The 18,280-nt window shown below is 44.2% G+C and overlaps 1 protein-coding gene across 1 annotated transcript; it reads left to right on the top strand.

The window, feature by feature from the left end:
• Nucleotides 1-241: 241 nt before the first annotated feature.
• LOC103371174 (ankyrin repeat and fibronectin type-III domain-containing protein 1) lies at nt 242-18,273 on the top strand (the record flags this gene model as incomplete). Its single annotated transcript, XM_008300411.1, has 18 exons — nt 242-414; nt 3,540-3,891; nt 6,392-6,662; nt 6,740-6,940; nt 9,261-9,374; nt 9,735-9,832; nt 10,161-10,251; nt 10,775-10,882; nt 11,951-12,050; nt 13,192-13,321; nt 14,078-14,197; nt 14,410-14,516; nt 14,862-14,976; nt 15,194-15,360; nt 15,556-15,733; nt 15,917-16,079; nt 17,537-17,703; nt 18,064-18,273. Coding segments are annotated over exons 2-18 (2,502 nt in total), but the record flags the coding sequence as incomplete, so codon positions are not given.
• Nucleotides 18,274-18,280: the final 7 nt, after the last annotated feature.

Raw genomic sequence — 18,280 nt, 5'->3', positions numbered from 1 at the left:
CTCTAAACACCAAGAAATCATTTGAAAAAGACTGATCTACCCTGTTAAAAAGTTCTGTCTTTTTATTGAGCTCCATTATTCTAAAGTAAATAAATAAATAATGAAGCCAAAACACGCTCTGTGGAAGAGGAAAATGGCTCTGGGGGCTGTTAAGAAAACTTTGGTCGTTAAAGTGCGTGGGATGAAGGAGGAAGAGGGCGGGACGAGGACGCGGCTCCGTGCGTCACACAAGCGTCGCTCGGTCACCCGGGCGTTGCGTTCAGGTGCGCTTTGCCCTCAGAGGTGACAAGTGTCTAAAACCGGCACCATGGATTATACCAGAGCGACGAGCTGTCAATTATGAAAAGAAAATGTTAAAGCAGCGTTCCAGTGTCGGAGAAAAACGGAGGATTAAAGTGAAAATATCTACCGACGGTAAGAGGTTCAACACTTCTGCTGCTCCATGGTGCGTCTGTGGACCTCAGTGCGTCTGTGGACCTCAGTGCTCCTGGCTTGTTTTGTGATATTTATTCATTTATTTTTTCCACGTGGCGTTAATGTATTATGTCTTAAACTTGATTACTGTACTATTGCACTACGTTACCTTTTTGACTTGCAGGAACTTTTATAAAACTTGACTCAGGTTAAGCTTCATAAACTTTGAAAACACTCATTGCAGCTGTTGTTGGTTCAGTTTAGAAACTGACAGGACAGGAGTGGGTGCAGTGTCACTTAAATGTCAGCATTGTTTTACCTCTCAGTTGAACAGCAAACTGTTTGTGAAATTTTCAAAACTAACTGTTTAGATTTACAAGATGTGGAAATCATCTCAGGTCAATGCACTTTTCATTGCTGAGATTGAAAACTTATTTCTTCAGTGTTTCACTTGTCCACTGTTATTCTGGACCGACTCCAGCTTGGAGGATGTTGATGGTAAAAAACAAAACAATCAGGCGAGATGTTCCTCAGACTATTTTTTCCAGCTGCTCTTTGCTGGGTTGAGTCGTGTTGTTTTGTCTTTAAAATGTCCCAAATATGACTGAAGTCATGTGGCGTGCTTGCCCAGGTCACCGTTTTCATGTTGGTCTTATTTAGAAACTCTTGTGTGAATTTGGCAGCGTGCTTCGGATCATTATCGCGCTGGAATGTTTCTCTTCTGCCAAGCTTTTGCCGACTGGGAGTCATCCAGTCAGCCAGTATTTTGGAATATCCTCCGGCCGTCATGGTGCCATCTATAACTTGTCATCAGCACCGTTTGCCCTCAAGTAGCCTCTTATCGTCGCACTCTCACCTTTGTGCTTCACTGTCAGGACTGTGCATCCACTGCTTCAGTCCTGGCCAGGTTTACATCGAACATGCTGGACGTTATCTGACGTCATCGGTCTAATCTGGCTAAAGAATGTGCTCCCAGTATTCCCAGTGTTCTTTAGCAAAGCTTGTGGTTTTTGTATTGAACAGCAAAGCAAAGGTTTTCTTCTTGGACGTTATGCAATGTCCTTATCACCGTCTGAGCTGTCGCATAAAGTCAGATTTTCATTGATGTTCCCTCCACCATCTGTGTTTCAGAGCTAGATTATGCCAGTAGCACGCCGTCCATGATGTCACTTCAGGACAACAACAACAACCGCAGCCCTGATTAGTGGTACTGTGACTCGATCTATACCTCCTGATTACTGCTGCAGCAGCTGTGTTCCCACTCATTTGTAGTTGATCATCAATCTTCTACGTCTTTGTAAATCTTGCAGTCAGGTGTGGAGTCACGATGCAGACATGCAAGACGTCCAGGATCGTTCTGGTTGCGTTTCTACTTTGGGTTTTGGATTTTTAGTGTCGTCTGTATGAAGTATTTTTTTTTGATCGTACATGAGAGGAACTACTCTGCTGTTCACCTTAGAATTAAGATTACAGTTTTGAATCATTTGAGGTGTTTTTCCACAGGTGTGTCCTCACTTCTGTTGTATACACGGACGTATACGTTGATTCTGATTTTACCCGTCGCAGCTTGACTTCCTACATAATCTTTGAGATGCGTGATTGCAGTCACAAAGGTTGTCGTGACGACCTCCACGCTTTTGCTCATACGAATGAAAGTGCACCACTAGTTCATGGGAGATCAGAACACACAAGATACCTGCATGCACCGCTGAACTTCAGAACCCACAGCGTTTAGCAGACTGACTAACGGAAAGACTATTTTAGAATATGCCACAGACTCTGCTGTCAGTACGTCAGCCACAGCACAGAAGTAAGATTAAAAAAAAAAATCTGAGATACCGACATGCAGCAACAAACCACAATGAGTCTGTAAAGCGTGTCAGCAGATGGATCAGTATAGGGTTTCTTTTACCCTGCTCACATAACTGCTATTGATGCTGTTGACTGCAGTTTGTTTTGCCTTGTCTTATCTTCAGGCCTCCTCGAAAAAAGGCAAACACTCAGGCTTATTTCCTATCTCAACCTTTTTGGTCAGCACTTTCCACATAACAAACAAACAGGGGAAAACTGTACCAATAACACTGGCTGGCATAGCCCCTATGCTCAGGTATCCACACGTATAGACAGTGCAGGTACTGTGCGAGCCCGTGAGTCACCCGGCGAGGTGGCAGGTACGCCGGTGATGTGGCGTCCTCTTGGCCAGAGCCCTCATATTCTGTCCTCGGCTCACACCAGCCGGGGGAGTATTTGCTTTCACCACAAAGACAGTGCACTGTTCAGCACACTAACTTGATCGGGAGATGGGGGGAGGAAAATAAAACCACAGAAATGTGAGGCTTTTTGTTTAGATGGGAAAGTAGTGACAAGAGAGAGATGATAGAGTCTGAGTATCCCCAATTTACAAAGATGCTCTTCATATCTGAATGCTTCGGGCATGACGTAAATCAAAGCGACATAAAAAAAAAAAGTCACTCCAAACTGTGGGGCTGTGAAAAGAGAGGAAAGAAAGACAGTGGTGAATGAAAGAGACTTGCTGACTGAAGAGGATGGGGGGGAAGAAAAAAGAAGCTATGCCAGGCTACATTCTGCCCAAGTGTTGAAAATAAAAGCTGTAAGACAGATTTTCTGACTGACTGTAATGATGAAAAGGCAATGGAACTGATAATGAACCATCATTACTGTAGCGGTGATGGATTTCCATCTTCGCGCTGATGATATGAGGAGATTCAAATTGATTAACAGGAAGGAGTCTTGGCTCTTCTACACGCCTTTCATTCTTTAATTAGATCGATGGGTCTTCAGCTTTGTGCGCTGGAAGACTCCATTCAGAGCGAATAAAACCCGTGTCACATAATCGTAGGTGAAAGAAGAACAAAAGGGAGAATAGTAAGAGGCACAAAAATAAATGCTTCAAGGCATTTTCATCTGCTCTGTACAGGCATGGCAACTTTTACCCATTTATCCGCCCACACAGCAGCGCTGCTTTGCTCAGCCTGTGCTCATCCTTCAAGTCAGCAGAAAATTGTCTTTTACTGCAGGTAAATTTGTGTGATCCTGACTTTATTTTCTGTTTTTATTTCTCTCTTTGTATTTCTCACTTTAATCGCCACTGCGCTCCGAACCAGATTTCTATTAACCTTTGCTTTCTGCGAATCTCTGCGGCTCTCACGTCGGGGTCGCTGATCTTTCTTTCCATTGCTTAACCAATCTGTCACACCTCCTACTATTTCCTCCTTTTCTTCGGTTATATCTTCTTCTGCTCTGCCCTCTTCAGACCTTCTCTCTTCTCTTCTCCTCTCCTGTCCTGTCTCTGTCATGTCTGTATCCATGAGGAACCCACCCCAGCGCCGGCGCTCTCTGGGTCCCGTCTCGCCCAAACGCATCTACAGAAACCTGTCGGTGAGACTGAGGGGCGGAGAATCGTCTGTCGCTGCCGAAATAGACGCACCGAAACACCTCAGCAAGTCTGCAGATGCTGTGAGATATTCAGTTCTCTTTTTTTAGATCTGACATGTCATTATCATTGAAATCATGACCTCTCTCCTTGACACTATTCACCGACTCCTGAGACCAGATACTTCGTTTATGTGTCTCTCATGTGCTTTTTTATTTGCACATAGCCAATAATGGTAAAACCTCCTTTGCAATTATATCTCGACTGCTTTTCCCCCAAAATGACTTTCCTACAACTAATTCTCATCTACATTTTGAAATTTTTTGTTCTTGTGACGTGGAAGGAAAGCCTTGTACTTGTGATATCACAAACTAATGCACACCTTTCCTTTAGAAACGTCGTCATTTTAGTGAGACAGGCCTGCTTTTGTTGTCCTTCACAACAGGAAGTGTCAGAATGACTCAGCTTGATAACCACATTTAGATCGAGAAAGAGGAATAAATATTAAACAGTGTTAGTCTGAAGTGTTTTTAAAACTACAAATTTGTGATGCACGATACCGATTTTAAGATTTCTGATATCGCTGATAACCGATATTACCGATGTCGATATTCAATTTTTGTTCACACTGAAAAATGAGTATAATAAGCAGAGACAGAGAACGTGAAAACTATTCAAAAGAATCCCAAATTAAACCACATAGTCGTCTTTATTACGTAACAAAAGTAAAACATATTTATACATATTTTAAAATATTTAACGTTCAAGTTCAGGAACATTTAAGTAAAAACATCTGTGAAAAAGCAGCAACATCAAATGTAGACGTGTAAATGTATGTAAATGTAAATTTTGGCTAAATTTGTTCATCGGACCGATACCGATGTGGTCGCTGATATATCGTGCATCACTACTAAAAATCGTTTTATTTAGATATAAATGAATCCGCATAGATCACTTTCAGTCAGTGTTTCCTTTGGTGGACAGGAGACAAGAAGTTAGTCTAACATTTATTTTTTAAGTTCATGGTACTTTTAAAAACAGGGATAAGTAGAAATTGGATTCAGGTTTTAACCTTATCCTTTGGCATTCACTTTTTGTTTGATAGACTAAACTGCATCACAGTACATGCTAAACATGCATTTATATGGAGAAGTTTGTTGTAATTTGTTCATTTTGTGTTGATTGGCAGCTGTCATTGGTTGATACAGCAGGTCATTGATTATAGGGGCGCTAGTTTGACCCACTTGATCCTTCTGGTCAGTTAGAAATAATCTTTTAGCAGCTTAATGCAGCTCCAGTTCAGCCGCCTGGTGGTTTTACTGCCTCAGGTGTAGTGAAAGTGAAACGCTGTAAAGAGCATCCTCCTGCCGTGCACGGTGCAGATACAGTCCATCAACTATATTTGCTGGTCCTGTCTAATTTGCACCGGGTTATTTGCTGAGTTGGAGTGCTTCTGTGTGAGCGCGTTTAGGAGTGATATTTATGATCTTAACAACCGCTGACATAAATATGTTGCATTAAAAAATGCGAAGCCGATAATTTTCAGCGTCCATTTGAAGTTGGCGAGTTTAACGACCGGCTGCTTTTATACGCCAGGAGACACATTATGAGGGAAAATAAGCAGCAGCGCCGGGCCTGAACACTTCCACCTTCAGACTGCAGCTCACCATCACAGTCTCACAAACAGAGACTCAGACCTGCAGGGTTTTAATAGGAACAAACCGACTGCGAATCAGAAACAGAAACAGATTTAGTTTACACAATACGAGGAATTTGTTCTGGTGAGTTGGTGCAACAATAAATATAGAGTAAGGTACATATGCAAGATGAAAATATAGAAATAGCTAAAAAATAAATAACTGTAGTAGTGCAAAACAGACGCAAAACATATTGTGGAGTGAAGAATTACAGTTAAATTTAAATAAGAATAATATTATTTACAAGAATCCTGAGAATATGTTGATATTAGTATCGTTATTCTTCTCCAGAATGCTTCTGTTTTGAACATGCATGGCCGAATTACTCCGACATCACGACTCGAGCAGTTTCACAGCGTTTGAGTAGAGTCACGGGCGAGCTGGTGTGCTCGAGCTGCAGCGCCTTAAGGAGGCATGAGTGGAGGGAAAGACGTAGATCTGCGCATCAACGACGTAGAGATGCGTCAGTGGTATTTTTTAATGAGATTGTTTTTGTGGAAAAAACTCTAAATATAACTTTTATAGAAGGAGATGAGGGTCCCAGAGAGGGAATTCTTTTATTTGTTTATTTGCAAAATTCTCTTCTCGTGTAAACACGCAGAGAGCAAAGACAAACACCGCCCACGACAAAATACAGTGTTAGTGTTACGCTTCTTAACTTCGAATTTCTCCATAAATCTTCTCCTTTTCTGGTCTCAGGAGGTTAACGTATGAACCAATCATCCTCATTTATGATGTGATTAATGCTTCCTGTGTTACTATCTCATCCGCTTCCTCTGCCTCCGCCGCAACCTTGTGAAATAAATCTGTCTTTCTTTACAAACCCTCTCCCTTCCATCACACTCCTCCCGTGGACCCCCGCACCCTTTCTCCGGCTCCCCATCAGTACAAGACCCTGTGGGAGGCGGTGGAGAATGAGGACACTCTGGCCGTACAGAGCCTGCTGTCCAGAGAGCAGATGAGCTGTGGAGGAGGAGCAGGAGGAAGCATCTGGGAGAGAGGAGAGAAGAAAGAGAAGGACTGGGAGAGGGAGAGGGAGAAAGGGGTGAACAGGGTCAGCGAGCAGGGCCTGGTCCCGCTGGACGTGGCCGCCCTTACCCACAACTCCCCTCTGCTGCATGTGCTGACGAAGGCGGGAGCCAGGCATAACCCCGTTTGTAAGTCTTGTGATTTAAAACATCAGAAATGATTCAATGGAAGTGTGTGGGTTTTAAAATACCGCGTCGCCTCTCAGTGTGCCGGCCGGCCGAGTGGGCGCTGAAGCTGGACTCTCTGGTGGCGCTGGCAGGTAAACGGGTGGAGGAGAGGAAGACGGAGCTGGTGAGGAAGGCGGGAGCAGGACCTCAGGCTCAGGCTGACGTCCAGAGACACATCCGCCTGTGGAGGCTCAGGCTGCAGCTGTACTGCCGCATGAGAGAGAACTTCCAGAAAACAGGTTGGTGGTCGCGTGATTGCTTCCTCGCTATTAGAAATCCTGTACTTTTGTTATCTTCAGACTCTGTTGGAGCGAGATAGGTCCTTTTCCCCGCCTCCAGTCCTCCTCTCCATCACCGATGACCGGACCGCAGTGATCAAGCATTCAGCCCACCGTCTTGCTGGAGTTTTACTGATTTCCATTCTGCCCTCTTGTAACTCCTAACTGGCTTCTTTAAAGTCTCCCTCCAGCCACGTTCAACTCATCCAGAATTCAGCAGACTGCCTCGTCATCGGGCTTCCCAAATTCACTCCCTTCCAGTGGCTGCCTGTATCGAACCTCGCTGCTGGTAGATACCTGAGTAAAAATCCACACCTGGGATGTCCTCAAGGCGTCGGTGCAGCCTGCGTCGCTGCATTTCCATTCTTGCATCGACCTGTTGGAGTCTTGCCTTCTTCCTCTCCATTAGTGTTGTTTTTTTTCCAGAATCGTGCTCCGATGTCCCCTCTGTACTTATTGTGATTGCTCTTTATAGATGTTTCCCCCTTAGCTCTTATTTCATTTCTGTTTCAAGCACTCCCAGTTCTCTGCTTTTATGACCACGGTGTTATTGTAAGAGCAATCAGGCACCAGCTCGTCGTCTCCTGTGCGGTGAAACTAAGCTTTCTCTTTCAAACGTAGGTGTTTTTTTTTCTTGTCTGAGGCCAGTGACTTACAGTAATCTGTTCACTCAGGTCACAGCTTAGGCTGGAGAAGCTCTAAAACCCCTTCGGCTGGAGTCAAGAGGCTGAACAACATTCAAATCTGATCACAAAACTGAAACTCTGGGCTCGTGCCGAAGGAGTTATGCAAAAATCCACTTCTGCATTGTTTTTGAACATAATTGCATGTCCCCAGTGCATCTAGAATAAGAGAAAACACACATCCCTTCATTCCCTTCCCTTCTCCGTGGATCAGAAAGCGAGTCTCCTCCTCTTCCCCTGGGCTCTTCTCTGCAGAGTAGATGCAGAGTAGATGCAGACAGAGGTGCATATCAAGCCATTTTAACATTTAATACTTAGAGTGGATCTCTGCGATTCTTCCCGCTCAAAGAGAACATTTCAGATATCGTCATTCTCTCAGGACAAATGCCTGTTACCATCCATTTGACTAGTTCTATTTCCAGTTTCAAATATCTACACTTTAATTCTGACTTGCCACAATTGTAGTTCAAGATATCTTTAGTTTCCATCCAACGTATCTGCATCGTCCCTTTCAAGATATCTCGAATTAAATTTGAACCAGACAGAATGACGTTATAGATATCGGTCAGAATGTAATTACAGATATCCTCACTTGCAGTTTTAAATGGCGCTGCAGATATCTGGAGTTACGTCAGGAGCTTCTGCTTTTCAAACATTATAACGCTGCAACTGCACATGATGGGCAGTTTTACCGCCGCGTCAGAGCAGCCCGAGGCCAAACCTCTGGTTAATTTCAACCACAAGTCTCTGATGAAGAAAGAAAGAAAGAAAGAAAGAAAGAAAGAAAGCTCTCCACAAACTTCTTGCTGATAATCTCTTCCTGTTTCGCAGCATTTTCTATTAATCTTATCTCCCACGGCAGCCATCATTAGTTCTGCTAACGTCGTTCAAACGCCTCGATGGGCCGGTAATCCAGCGGATATGAGCGGCATCGACGATTTGGACGAGTCATACTGAAACCTAACGTGTGAAAACTGAATTGCGGATGTCTCAGAGTGTCGTTCTGACTGGTCCGAGTGACTTCATAGACATTTAGAATCCTGACTTATCAGAGTGCAGCAGCAGCTACTCAAAACGATGCCGCTGATATCTGTCGTTTTAATTCTGGTCGGTCAGTTATTAAATGTTAAAGCAGCTTGTCACAGAGACGTGCCTGCAGCCCTTCTCTGAAACAGGGTGTGGACAGCAGCAGCTCGGTTGGATTTAAAGCTACAGACCCGTGTGGACCATAGAGGCGGTGGAGGGACTGTTGTGTGCAGACATTCTGGGGGCATGTGAGACGTGTTCAGAGGGGTGTAACATGGTCAGGGTGTCAGCTGTGGTTATAGTGAACATCTCCCACAGTGTCTTGAAACAACACAAAGCTTCATGAGAAGAACATTTAAGCAGCATCTGGTTGGTTAAAGTGATCAGATTCTTGTCTGTGTGTTTTGCTTCTTTAACTGCATTCAGGTCAAATTTGTTTAACAATCAAGTCATGCAGTACACCGTTCACTTCAGCACTCTTATTCTCTGTCTTTGTTGTAATACTCTCAAAAAAATAAAACCAACTCGTGCTCATTTTTACCCTCAATTTGTCTTTTAAATGTCTCACCCAGAGCTCCCCAGCCCTCCCAGTCATGTGTCCATCCTGGTAACCAGCACGTCGACTCTGTTTGTGGTGATCAAAGAGCCAGAAGGTAACACCACGGGGCTCATCACCCGCTACAGAGGTAGGTGGTGAATACGATGAGAAGAATTTGATGTATTATGGATGGACGGATAGATAAATGGCTCAGGGAGATGTAGGGTAAAGATTTGACAGAGGTTTGATCAATAACTGAAGGAATTATTCATTTAAGCTGGCGGGTTGTAAAAGCCTCGTCTTTGTGTGTCTAGTTCAGGCTCCGTTTTTGCTGCTTAGCTTCACAGATGCATAAATGTCAAACTTCACAGCCAAGAATGGATTAGATCCAGGTGCAGCAAGTTCCCCAAACTGTAAACACTCGGATCCTTAGTTCCACCTTATGGGGCTTTTTTTTTGAGAAAAGACAGGGACTAAATGTGTCACTGGGATTGTTTTGTGCTCACAGTGGAGTGGAGCACCTCGGCCAGCTTCAAACGCATCCTTGGCTCAGCACAAGTTACCGAGACCAAGAGCCCCTCCTATATCATCAAGGGACTGACAGCAGTAAGTCACGCGCCGCACGCATCCACACATATCAGCTGCAAGCACATACATAGATATAGATATAGAAAACCCAGACGTGTAGCGGCTCAGCGACACATAATAATACACACATGCAGCAGCTCTACAGCCCCGACGCCGACTGTATTTATTGCTCCAGCATCATCTGCTGCACCGAGCCGCTTCCCATACGAGAGCACTTATCAGCAGCCGTACTCGAGCAGATGAATTAATAATGAGAGCGCTATGTGATTTCTTTGTCTTGCAATGGATGATTCATAAGGTTAATGCATGGTGATAATTTGGCGGTCTGGTGCTTGTCCAAACACAGGGAGTGCATTACTTTGTGAGAGTGAGCGCCTACAATGTGAAGGGATGGGGCCCGCCTCAGTGCTCCACTCCAGTCAGCGCTGCCCCCTCCAGTGAGTACACCGAACTGCAAAGCTGTGATGAATGTGGACAAAGTGCTTTGAAAAGGGCTCCATCCTTTGTCTCTCTGTCCAACTGTAATGAAATTACTTGGCTGACATCAGGCTTGATATGAAATAAGTGGAATCACTCATGGCTGGTGGATAAATGGAACCTTGTCTCCTTTTGCTGCTTTGAGCTTAAACATCATTTAGTTTTTTTGCAGCAAAAATAGAAATACGTAAGTCAGGATAGTGGTGATATGAACAATACTGGATAACACAGTTTAGCTTAAAATTCATGTCTGAATTAAAACGAGACCGTTATAGTGACTCAGAATGAGTCAACACCGAAACTTTCAGAGTCACAGTGCACAGATGGTCGCTCGTGCAAGCGCTCTGGCTTCCTAATCACCAAAATGGAAAAAAAAAAAAGACTCATGACTCGCCTGCAAATTAGTTCTTGGTGTCTGAATGATTTTTCCTGATTGCATAGAAATGAAAGTGACGACCTGCTTCTCTCTTTCACCCCGAGCAGGCTGGAGAGAGTGCATCGGCGTGAAGTCCCAGTTCAGAAACCACGAGGGCCTCGTGAGGAAGCTGCTGGAAGACGCCAAGGAGTCACATTATAGAGGATACTGCATCGGTAACACCGGGTGTTTGGTGATGTATTTTCTTACAGTCGCTGCAGATGTGATGCAGGACGGTGGTGCAGAGTTTAGTGCTGTTCTTGGGTAGAACCTATGAGGGCCTTTCTGTGTGTTTTTTACACGTCCGCCATGTGCCTGCATGGGTTTTCTCCTGGTTTTTTACTCCCACATGCATGTTAATTGGTGATCCTAGCCTGACATCAGGTGTGAGCATGTATGGTTGTTTTATGGACCCTGCCTGTGTCGGCAATGATAGATTCCACAGAATAAAGCAGCTATAGGCAGGTTCTAACTAATGGATGAATGCTGCAAATGCATGTGCTGCTCCTGTTGAGTAAGCATATGTTTGCCCATAAATGGGTATGCTACATTATAGTGGTGAAATTAATACAAAAAAAATAATATAATAATAACTTGAATGAAATATTTTTGACTCATTATGCAGTAAGAATGAATTTAGACTTCCTTTATTTGTCGTTGCAGATTTACACGGTGCACGGCAGAATGAAATTTCGTTGCATTAGGCTAAAAAAAAAGAGACAAACTATATATGCAAAAATAATAAATAGGTTTAAAAATGTGGGGGCATTAACAGTAGAAAATATAACTGAAAGAAACTCTGAATCAAACCTATTATTTAAATAAGTATTAGAGTGTTTTCCCTCCTTTTTCTATCAGGTCTTCTTGTGTTTTGACCCACGCCAGCATGTATTATCTAAATCACAAATACATATAAATTAATCAAGCAGATGGTGCTCCAGTGGGATAGAACTGTTTTCAATACTTTATATTAGTAAGTTTATACCCTATTTTCTGTTTTATTACATGTTAAAAGTCATAAAAAAGATCAGATTAGTTCTAATGTTGTATAAAAACTTGATACGCTCCAATTTTATTCCTCCCTCGCACCATTTTGCGCCGTACATGTCAATTCTGTTCGATACGAAGAAAACTACTTCGCCGTCTTCAACCAATCGAATACCTCGTGCGTGCACCTTGAACGTATTTTGGCAGATGAAGTGATTTTCACCCGGTTTGATCCTCCTCTCCCCCTCTTTCCACAGAGAACTCTAAGCCCCAGAGCCCCAGCAAGCGTCTGTCAGTGTCTCGAGGCATCAAACAACTGTTCCAGTCCGCCACCAAGTTTGTTCGTCTCCTACAGAGGTAGCGCTCCATCTGTCTTACCTGTCCCACTGCGCCTCGGGGGTGTCAGGAGTAACGGATTTAATGTGATGCGATTACAGCAGTGCAGACTACAAAGTACAAGTCCAAACTCTTATCTGTTACACTTATTGAAAAGAACAGTAGTCACATTAGAGCTGCTGCAGCCGCGAGATTAGGGAAGAAAACCCTCGACAGGACAATGAGGTGGAATCAGTGGACTGTGGCCAGTGGCGGGTGATTGATACAGGCTTCTACCTGCTGCAAGCACCGACTGTACAGCACTCACCAGAACCAGCGGCTAAGAAAGAATGAACAGGACAGCTCCTAAATAGGAAAGGGTGGCCATGCATGAAAACGAACCCTAACTGTGTATTTAGGTAGTAGTTGAACACAGAACAGAAGAATAAACATCATTTACATAACGGCTATTTGCAGTTCAATTCAATCTGAAGTTGTTTTTTTTTGCTTTTGTCACAAAACTCACTGTTTTTCTCTGCAATATAAAGTCCTGCAACTCTGTGGAAATGGAACAACCATGGCTAGAAGTAGAGACAATTGTTCTGTGCAGTATAGCAAAGCTGAAAGCCATAAATCATAAAGAGAATTTCTTTGATTGTTTATCTTACAAAAAAATGAGAGAAGTCCTCACGAGTGTTACCAATACTACACCCTATAGATTACTGCCTCTGCTCTGTGCATACACAGCCTGCAGTTCAGCCCAGAAATCCCAGAATTTTAGTCACAGGACCGTTTTCCCACCAGAGTCACTAATTTCTTCACGGTTAGGAGTACAGAATTTAGGTTAATGTTTGTATGAGACCTGTAGAATAAAAGTGATTTTGATGAATTTGGTGAATTTTCTTTCATCACACTTAGTTCAAGGCGTGTCAGAAAGGTTTTCCATAGACAATTCTTTTGGTTTTTACAGCTTCTGTCTCTGGTGATTTAAAAAAACAAAAAGATGACCAAAAAAAAAACACCCCCAAAAAATCCATTTTGCAATTTCAAAAAAGATGCTTGTATTGACTCCATGTTGAATTTTGAAAGTGAAAGCAGTCTGTGTCTGTCATAGAGATCCAGAGTAAACTATTCTATTGTTTCTGACTCTGTGTTTTCTCTTCATTTCTAACGTTCTCATCAGGGGCGTGTATTTGGCCACCGTGTTCTACCACAAGGAGAACATCCTGCTCACAGCTGAAGATCAGATCCCACTGGTGGAGATCCAGTGCTGCTCCACCTCCATCACCCACGACTTCCTTTGGTTTGCCAAGGTGCCTCCTATTCGACTGAACTGCATTCATGTCTATGTGTTGAAAGACGTGTTTTCTCCCTGAATGGCAAGACTGTGACAAACAAGAAACGCAAAAAATAAATAAAAGCACATAGAATATGACATTATATAGCCCTCTTCCTGCAGCTGTTCCCTCTCCACTGTCACCCCACAAGCATTCACTTTAAGATAAAAGTCAAGATTCATTAGTGGGTTAAGCCGGGATCCTCTCTCTGAGCCGTCAAACCAGCACCAGACTTGTTGTGATTTGTAGTATCTCACTTGATCAGTGCAAATTCCTGTAAACAAAAAATCTCCCGTCACAGGCAAGATTTTCTTAAATTGCAAAAACACTGAAAGGTTGGCATTGATTATTTTTACCCAGAAACCACTGCCTACTCCAGCTTTAAGTCTTTTACTCATTGTTTATTTTCAGTTTTCACTTTAGCCACTAAAACTGATGGGTTAGGTTTAGGAAAATAGTGCAATATGCGACCCCATTTAATATGTGATTGATTGGCTAAAAAGGAAGGACAGTAAAGCATACATATGTTGATTTGGAACTTATTTACTCTCCGTCACCAACAAGCATAATCCAGCAGAAAACCTCAAAGTGTAACTGAGAATGCAGTTTAGTTTTATCTGCAGTAGATGATCTTTATCTGGAACACAGTCAACACACACGTGACGTTTATTACGGCCCGTTGTTTCTGATGGAGGCTGTTTTCTCTACCGCTGACTGTCTTTTTTCCTGCAGCTCTCCTGTGCATGGCAGCAGGTGCCCTGGCTCCAGCAGGCCCTCTCCTCCGCTCACTCGTCGCCCTCCTCCCTCCTCCAGAACAGACACAACATTTTAAGAGCCGTTTCCCAGCTGCAGGTAGGAAGTTAAGCAGCTTACTCTTAAGATAAGATACGTCAAAATGGGTTAATTGCTATTTTAATGACCTCTTTACATCTCTTCCTCCTCCTTCTTTTCTAATTTTTTCCTGGGCTTGCGGACTACATACCTGTACCTGCGGTGTTTCGCCGCATTAATCCTTAATATCCTCATTTTTATTCAGCCTCATGTTTCTGTTTCTCTGCTGTCAGTCTTCTCTGGGAACAGAGGACCTGGGTCAAGTGTACTACGAACCACTCAAAGACAGGCAGGGCAACGTGCTGCTGGTGACTCTGAAGGAATTTCCAAACCCTCCCAGGTGAGAAGGAGTCTTATGTTATATTCTGTTAATCCCTGTCAGCCTTTTTTTTCTTTTTTCTCGTGAAGGCTGTAACGTCTGTCTTCTGTTTGCAAGGCAGGTCTCCAACTCATCAGTCAGCTGCTTCCAGTCACATCCCACTGACTCATAATGAAACGTTTCCAAAAATGAACCACATTGAATCAATCAGTCTGCGAGACTTTTTTTTTTTTTTTCAATCAGCCAAATCAGAATTTCTTCTGCTCAAGGGAGATAACAACCTAATTGGTTATCAGGCTGGTTATATGAATCAATCCAACTGTTTCACTGGTGCTTGCATTTAATTTTTCCTCGTCTGCTCTCCAGCCCTCCTGACCCCCCGCTCCACTGGATGCCTCTGGCCCGCCTGGAAAAGAACCGCAGCAGAACTCCTCTGCTGCCGGAGCCCACTGCCATGGACATGCTCTATGAGCAGCTCAAGGTGAACCTGAGTGTGTTTGAAAGAGAGACAAACAGAGAATCACAGACATTCCCAAGCAGCAGCAACAAAATGTTCTGAGCCGTGATTTTATCTCGTGTGCCACCAAAAAATGCATTCAGATTAATTTAGCGAGCCCGAACCGAAACAGCTGACAGGAAATAAAAAGGCATGCGCCCTGTTAACATGCAGCATGAACCCGTTTGTCTGTGTTCTGCAGGAGAAGCAGTCCTTCCACAGGCACAGCATCCAGTGGGCCCAGCCGGGTCTGTACGTGGGCATCCTGAAACTGTGCAGCTCAGTGGAACAGATCAGAGTTCTGGTGCCTCAGAGACTACCCAACCTACTGTGCCACACACGGGTCCGGCACAACGCCCACGTGTCGAGGTAACGCAGTTGGACCGTGTGATGTTGTGTGCTTGATGAGATCACCATGTGGTCGCCCAAATCAGTACCGTGTCATCTTAGAGGAAGCAACCCACCAAGCAGCTAATAGGCTTCAACGTGCAAAGATATGTTTTTGCATCTCGAGTTGTTTTCGGAGTAGCGCCCGTCCTTATTAATCGTACGATGTTCTGACAGAGAGGAGTGGGCGTGGCTCCAGAGTCATGTTTACACAGCATCCAATGGCAGCGTTCAGAACCTGTTGAGCGGCGAGGACGAGAGTTTGATGGAGAGCAGCGGTCTGGTGGAGTTCGTCAGGTCTCTGAGAGCGGCGGTGACACATCTCCTGACGAAGCTCAACATCCCCCTCTACAGGGTAAACGCCGTGCTTAGAGATTCTCCTTTTGAACCGTGTTACACATTTGAATGGAAAGACTCTGTTAGGATCACTGCTGAGGTGATCCAGGTGGAGTGGAATTAATTTCCACTTAGAGCCTTTTTCACAGGGTTTCACATTTGATTACATGAGGACGTATTTTTTCTGCTGTGTCTCTGGCAGGCCTATCAGTACGGCGTGTACACCCGGGAGCTGCTGCAGTTTGGAGAAAAGCTGTCCATGCTGCTTCTGCTGCCTCCCAGCGAGGACTTCAGCTCCAGTTACTGGCCTCTGGTTGGGACCAAGGAGCCTGGACTCACCATGCCTCTGCAGATCTTTGAGCTGGGTAATTGGAGAGCTCTAATTACTCTGGATCAGTCCCACAAAAGAGAAGCTAGGTGAAGCAAGCACACAGTATGCAACAGAAATGAGTACACGGCTGAGTATTTCCTCATATAAAAAGTAGAAACTCAATGCAGCTGTGATCACTCAAATAGTAGTCCACCTGTGATTTCCAGTCAGTCTAACTGCATGAACGTGGTTATAAAATGACACCAGAGCTTCGTGCATGTCTGCATCATGGCTCCACGTAGACGGAAAAGCATACAGGAAGCCCAGTGACTCACTAGAAATCAGTGGAGGTGTAGAATGAGCCATAGTTCCACTGATCAGAGCTGCGGTGGCCGTACTTCTAAAATGACGGGACAGACGGCCCACAAAAAGAAAACAACCTTTGCTTGCACGATAGGCACAAAACTGCAGGATGAAACTGCTAAAATGCATGAAATGAATATTAGCAGCGCCTTCTTTGGTCGGAGGAGACCAAGATGAATGTGTTCAGCTCAGATGGGGGTAAGAACCTGACCAGGACGGCTACAGCGAAGTCCTGACGGTGGAGAACGGAGGCGGGATTGTAATGACACGTTGCTGCACACATGAAACAAAGAGGTGCTGGAAGATGTCATTTATAGACGGCACTGATGAATGCCTGTGGATTTACCAAAATATACTGGCTGACAGAATGATTTCAAGTCTGCAGAAGCTTGGCAGAAGAGGAATATTCCTGCATGATAATGATCTAAAGCACACGGCCAAGAGCTGCTAAAGAATAACAAATTGAAAACTGTGGCCTGGCCAAGTTTAGTTTCTTAAAACTTTTAAATACAGAAGTTTACTGTCTGTGTCCTACTTTATTAATAAGCTACAGGTGTTGGTAGCACAAGAAATACAACCAGACTTTCCTTGAGTGAGTTCCTAATTGGCTGCTGTCCATCTAAGTAGGACTGGCGTGTACCTCAGTGTTCATCGAAACATCTGGAACCCTTTGTCTCCTTAAGGAACATCGCTGTACGGTTGTATCACGTAGGAAAGAGGTGACGGGAATCCTTTGATGTGGCGTACATCTCATTAAGATCAATAACTGTGTCTCGTTTCAAAGGAAATGAAGGAAAGAATTTTAAATAACCCCAAAAAATAACCCAGAAAAAAAATGGATTTCAGTTGCCAGTTGGGTTGGAAAATGCAATATGCATAAAGCAGGCGAAGGTACAGTCCCGGATCGTTTGATCTGCTGGAGATGAGTCGCTTTTTTTTGTTGTTTTTCTTTATCCAATTAGTGCTTTGATCCTCTTCTTTATCCAGACTTTAGGATTTGTTTTGATTCTATTTTAAAGCCATCTTTTTTACTTCGGCCCATGTTGAAGGCCTGATGCAGGACGCTAACGAGATGTGAGGGGTTTTTTTTTCTCGCTTCGCTTTGATGCAGCGATTTGTCTTTTCTCTCAATTCTGGCTCGTCAATTAGTTCACTTCTGGACGTACGAGCGGGATTTCCTCTCCAAGTATTGCCAGGCCTGGGTCCGGCTAGAGCTGGACACTCACCTGGCCCAGCAGGCTCTGCGGGAGGCGCTGGACACCAAGGAGGTGCAGGAGGCCCGCGAGCGGCTCAACCACATCACCGAGCTGTCCCAGGTAAGCTCACGAAAACAGCAACAACAAGAAAAAAAAAGAGGGCGAAATACTTCAAAGGAGAACTTGTGAAACATACGAGATGGTGCAACGTACTGACGTCTGTTGGCTTCTGCTGCTGCAAAATTCACATCTCAGTCACATCTCAGAGCTTTGAAGCGCTGGTTCTGTTTCTACGTCTCTTCTTCTGTGATTAATTTGCATTTAATGAGGGATATAAGTAGGAGGCTTTCATTTGCAGCTGGCCTTCACTGTCATTTATTAAAGTGGAGACAAATCGCTATCAGGACTTTTGTAATTGAGCTGTTTTAGAGTTTTTACTAATTGAATTTTGTTGTTTTTTTAAAAAATTTCTTTCTGTAGCGCTTAGATGTGGTGTGGAGGGACGCCCGCTGGATCATGGACTGCCTGCAGTGTGTTCGGTCCAAGCAGTGGGTCGGGGCGGTGCCACTCGGCCTGGTGATGGGAGGAGACCCGCCGCCGTGTCCCGACGGTGAGGAGGAGGAGGAGAGCCTGACCGCCAGACTGACGTGGCCCCATCGGATGCAAGCACAGAGAAGCATTGCAGGTACAGAGTCCA

The sequence above is a fragment of the Stegastes partitus genome, unplaced genomic scaffold (assembly GCF_000690725.1).
Source record: "Stegastes partitus isolate 25-593 unplaced genomic scaffold, Stegastes_partitus-1.0.2 Scaffold1537, whole genome shotgun sequence".
In the NCBI taxonomy this organism is placed as follows: Eukaryota; Metazoa; Chordata; class Actinopteri; family Pomacentridae; genus Stegastes; species Stegastes partitus.
Note: the sequence above shows the minus strand (reverse complement) of the source record. Positions and strands in the feature narration are given on the sequence as shown.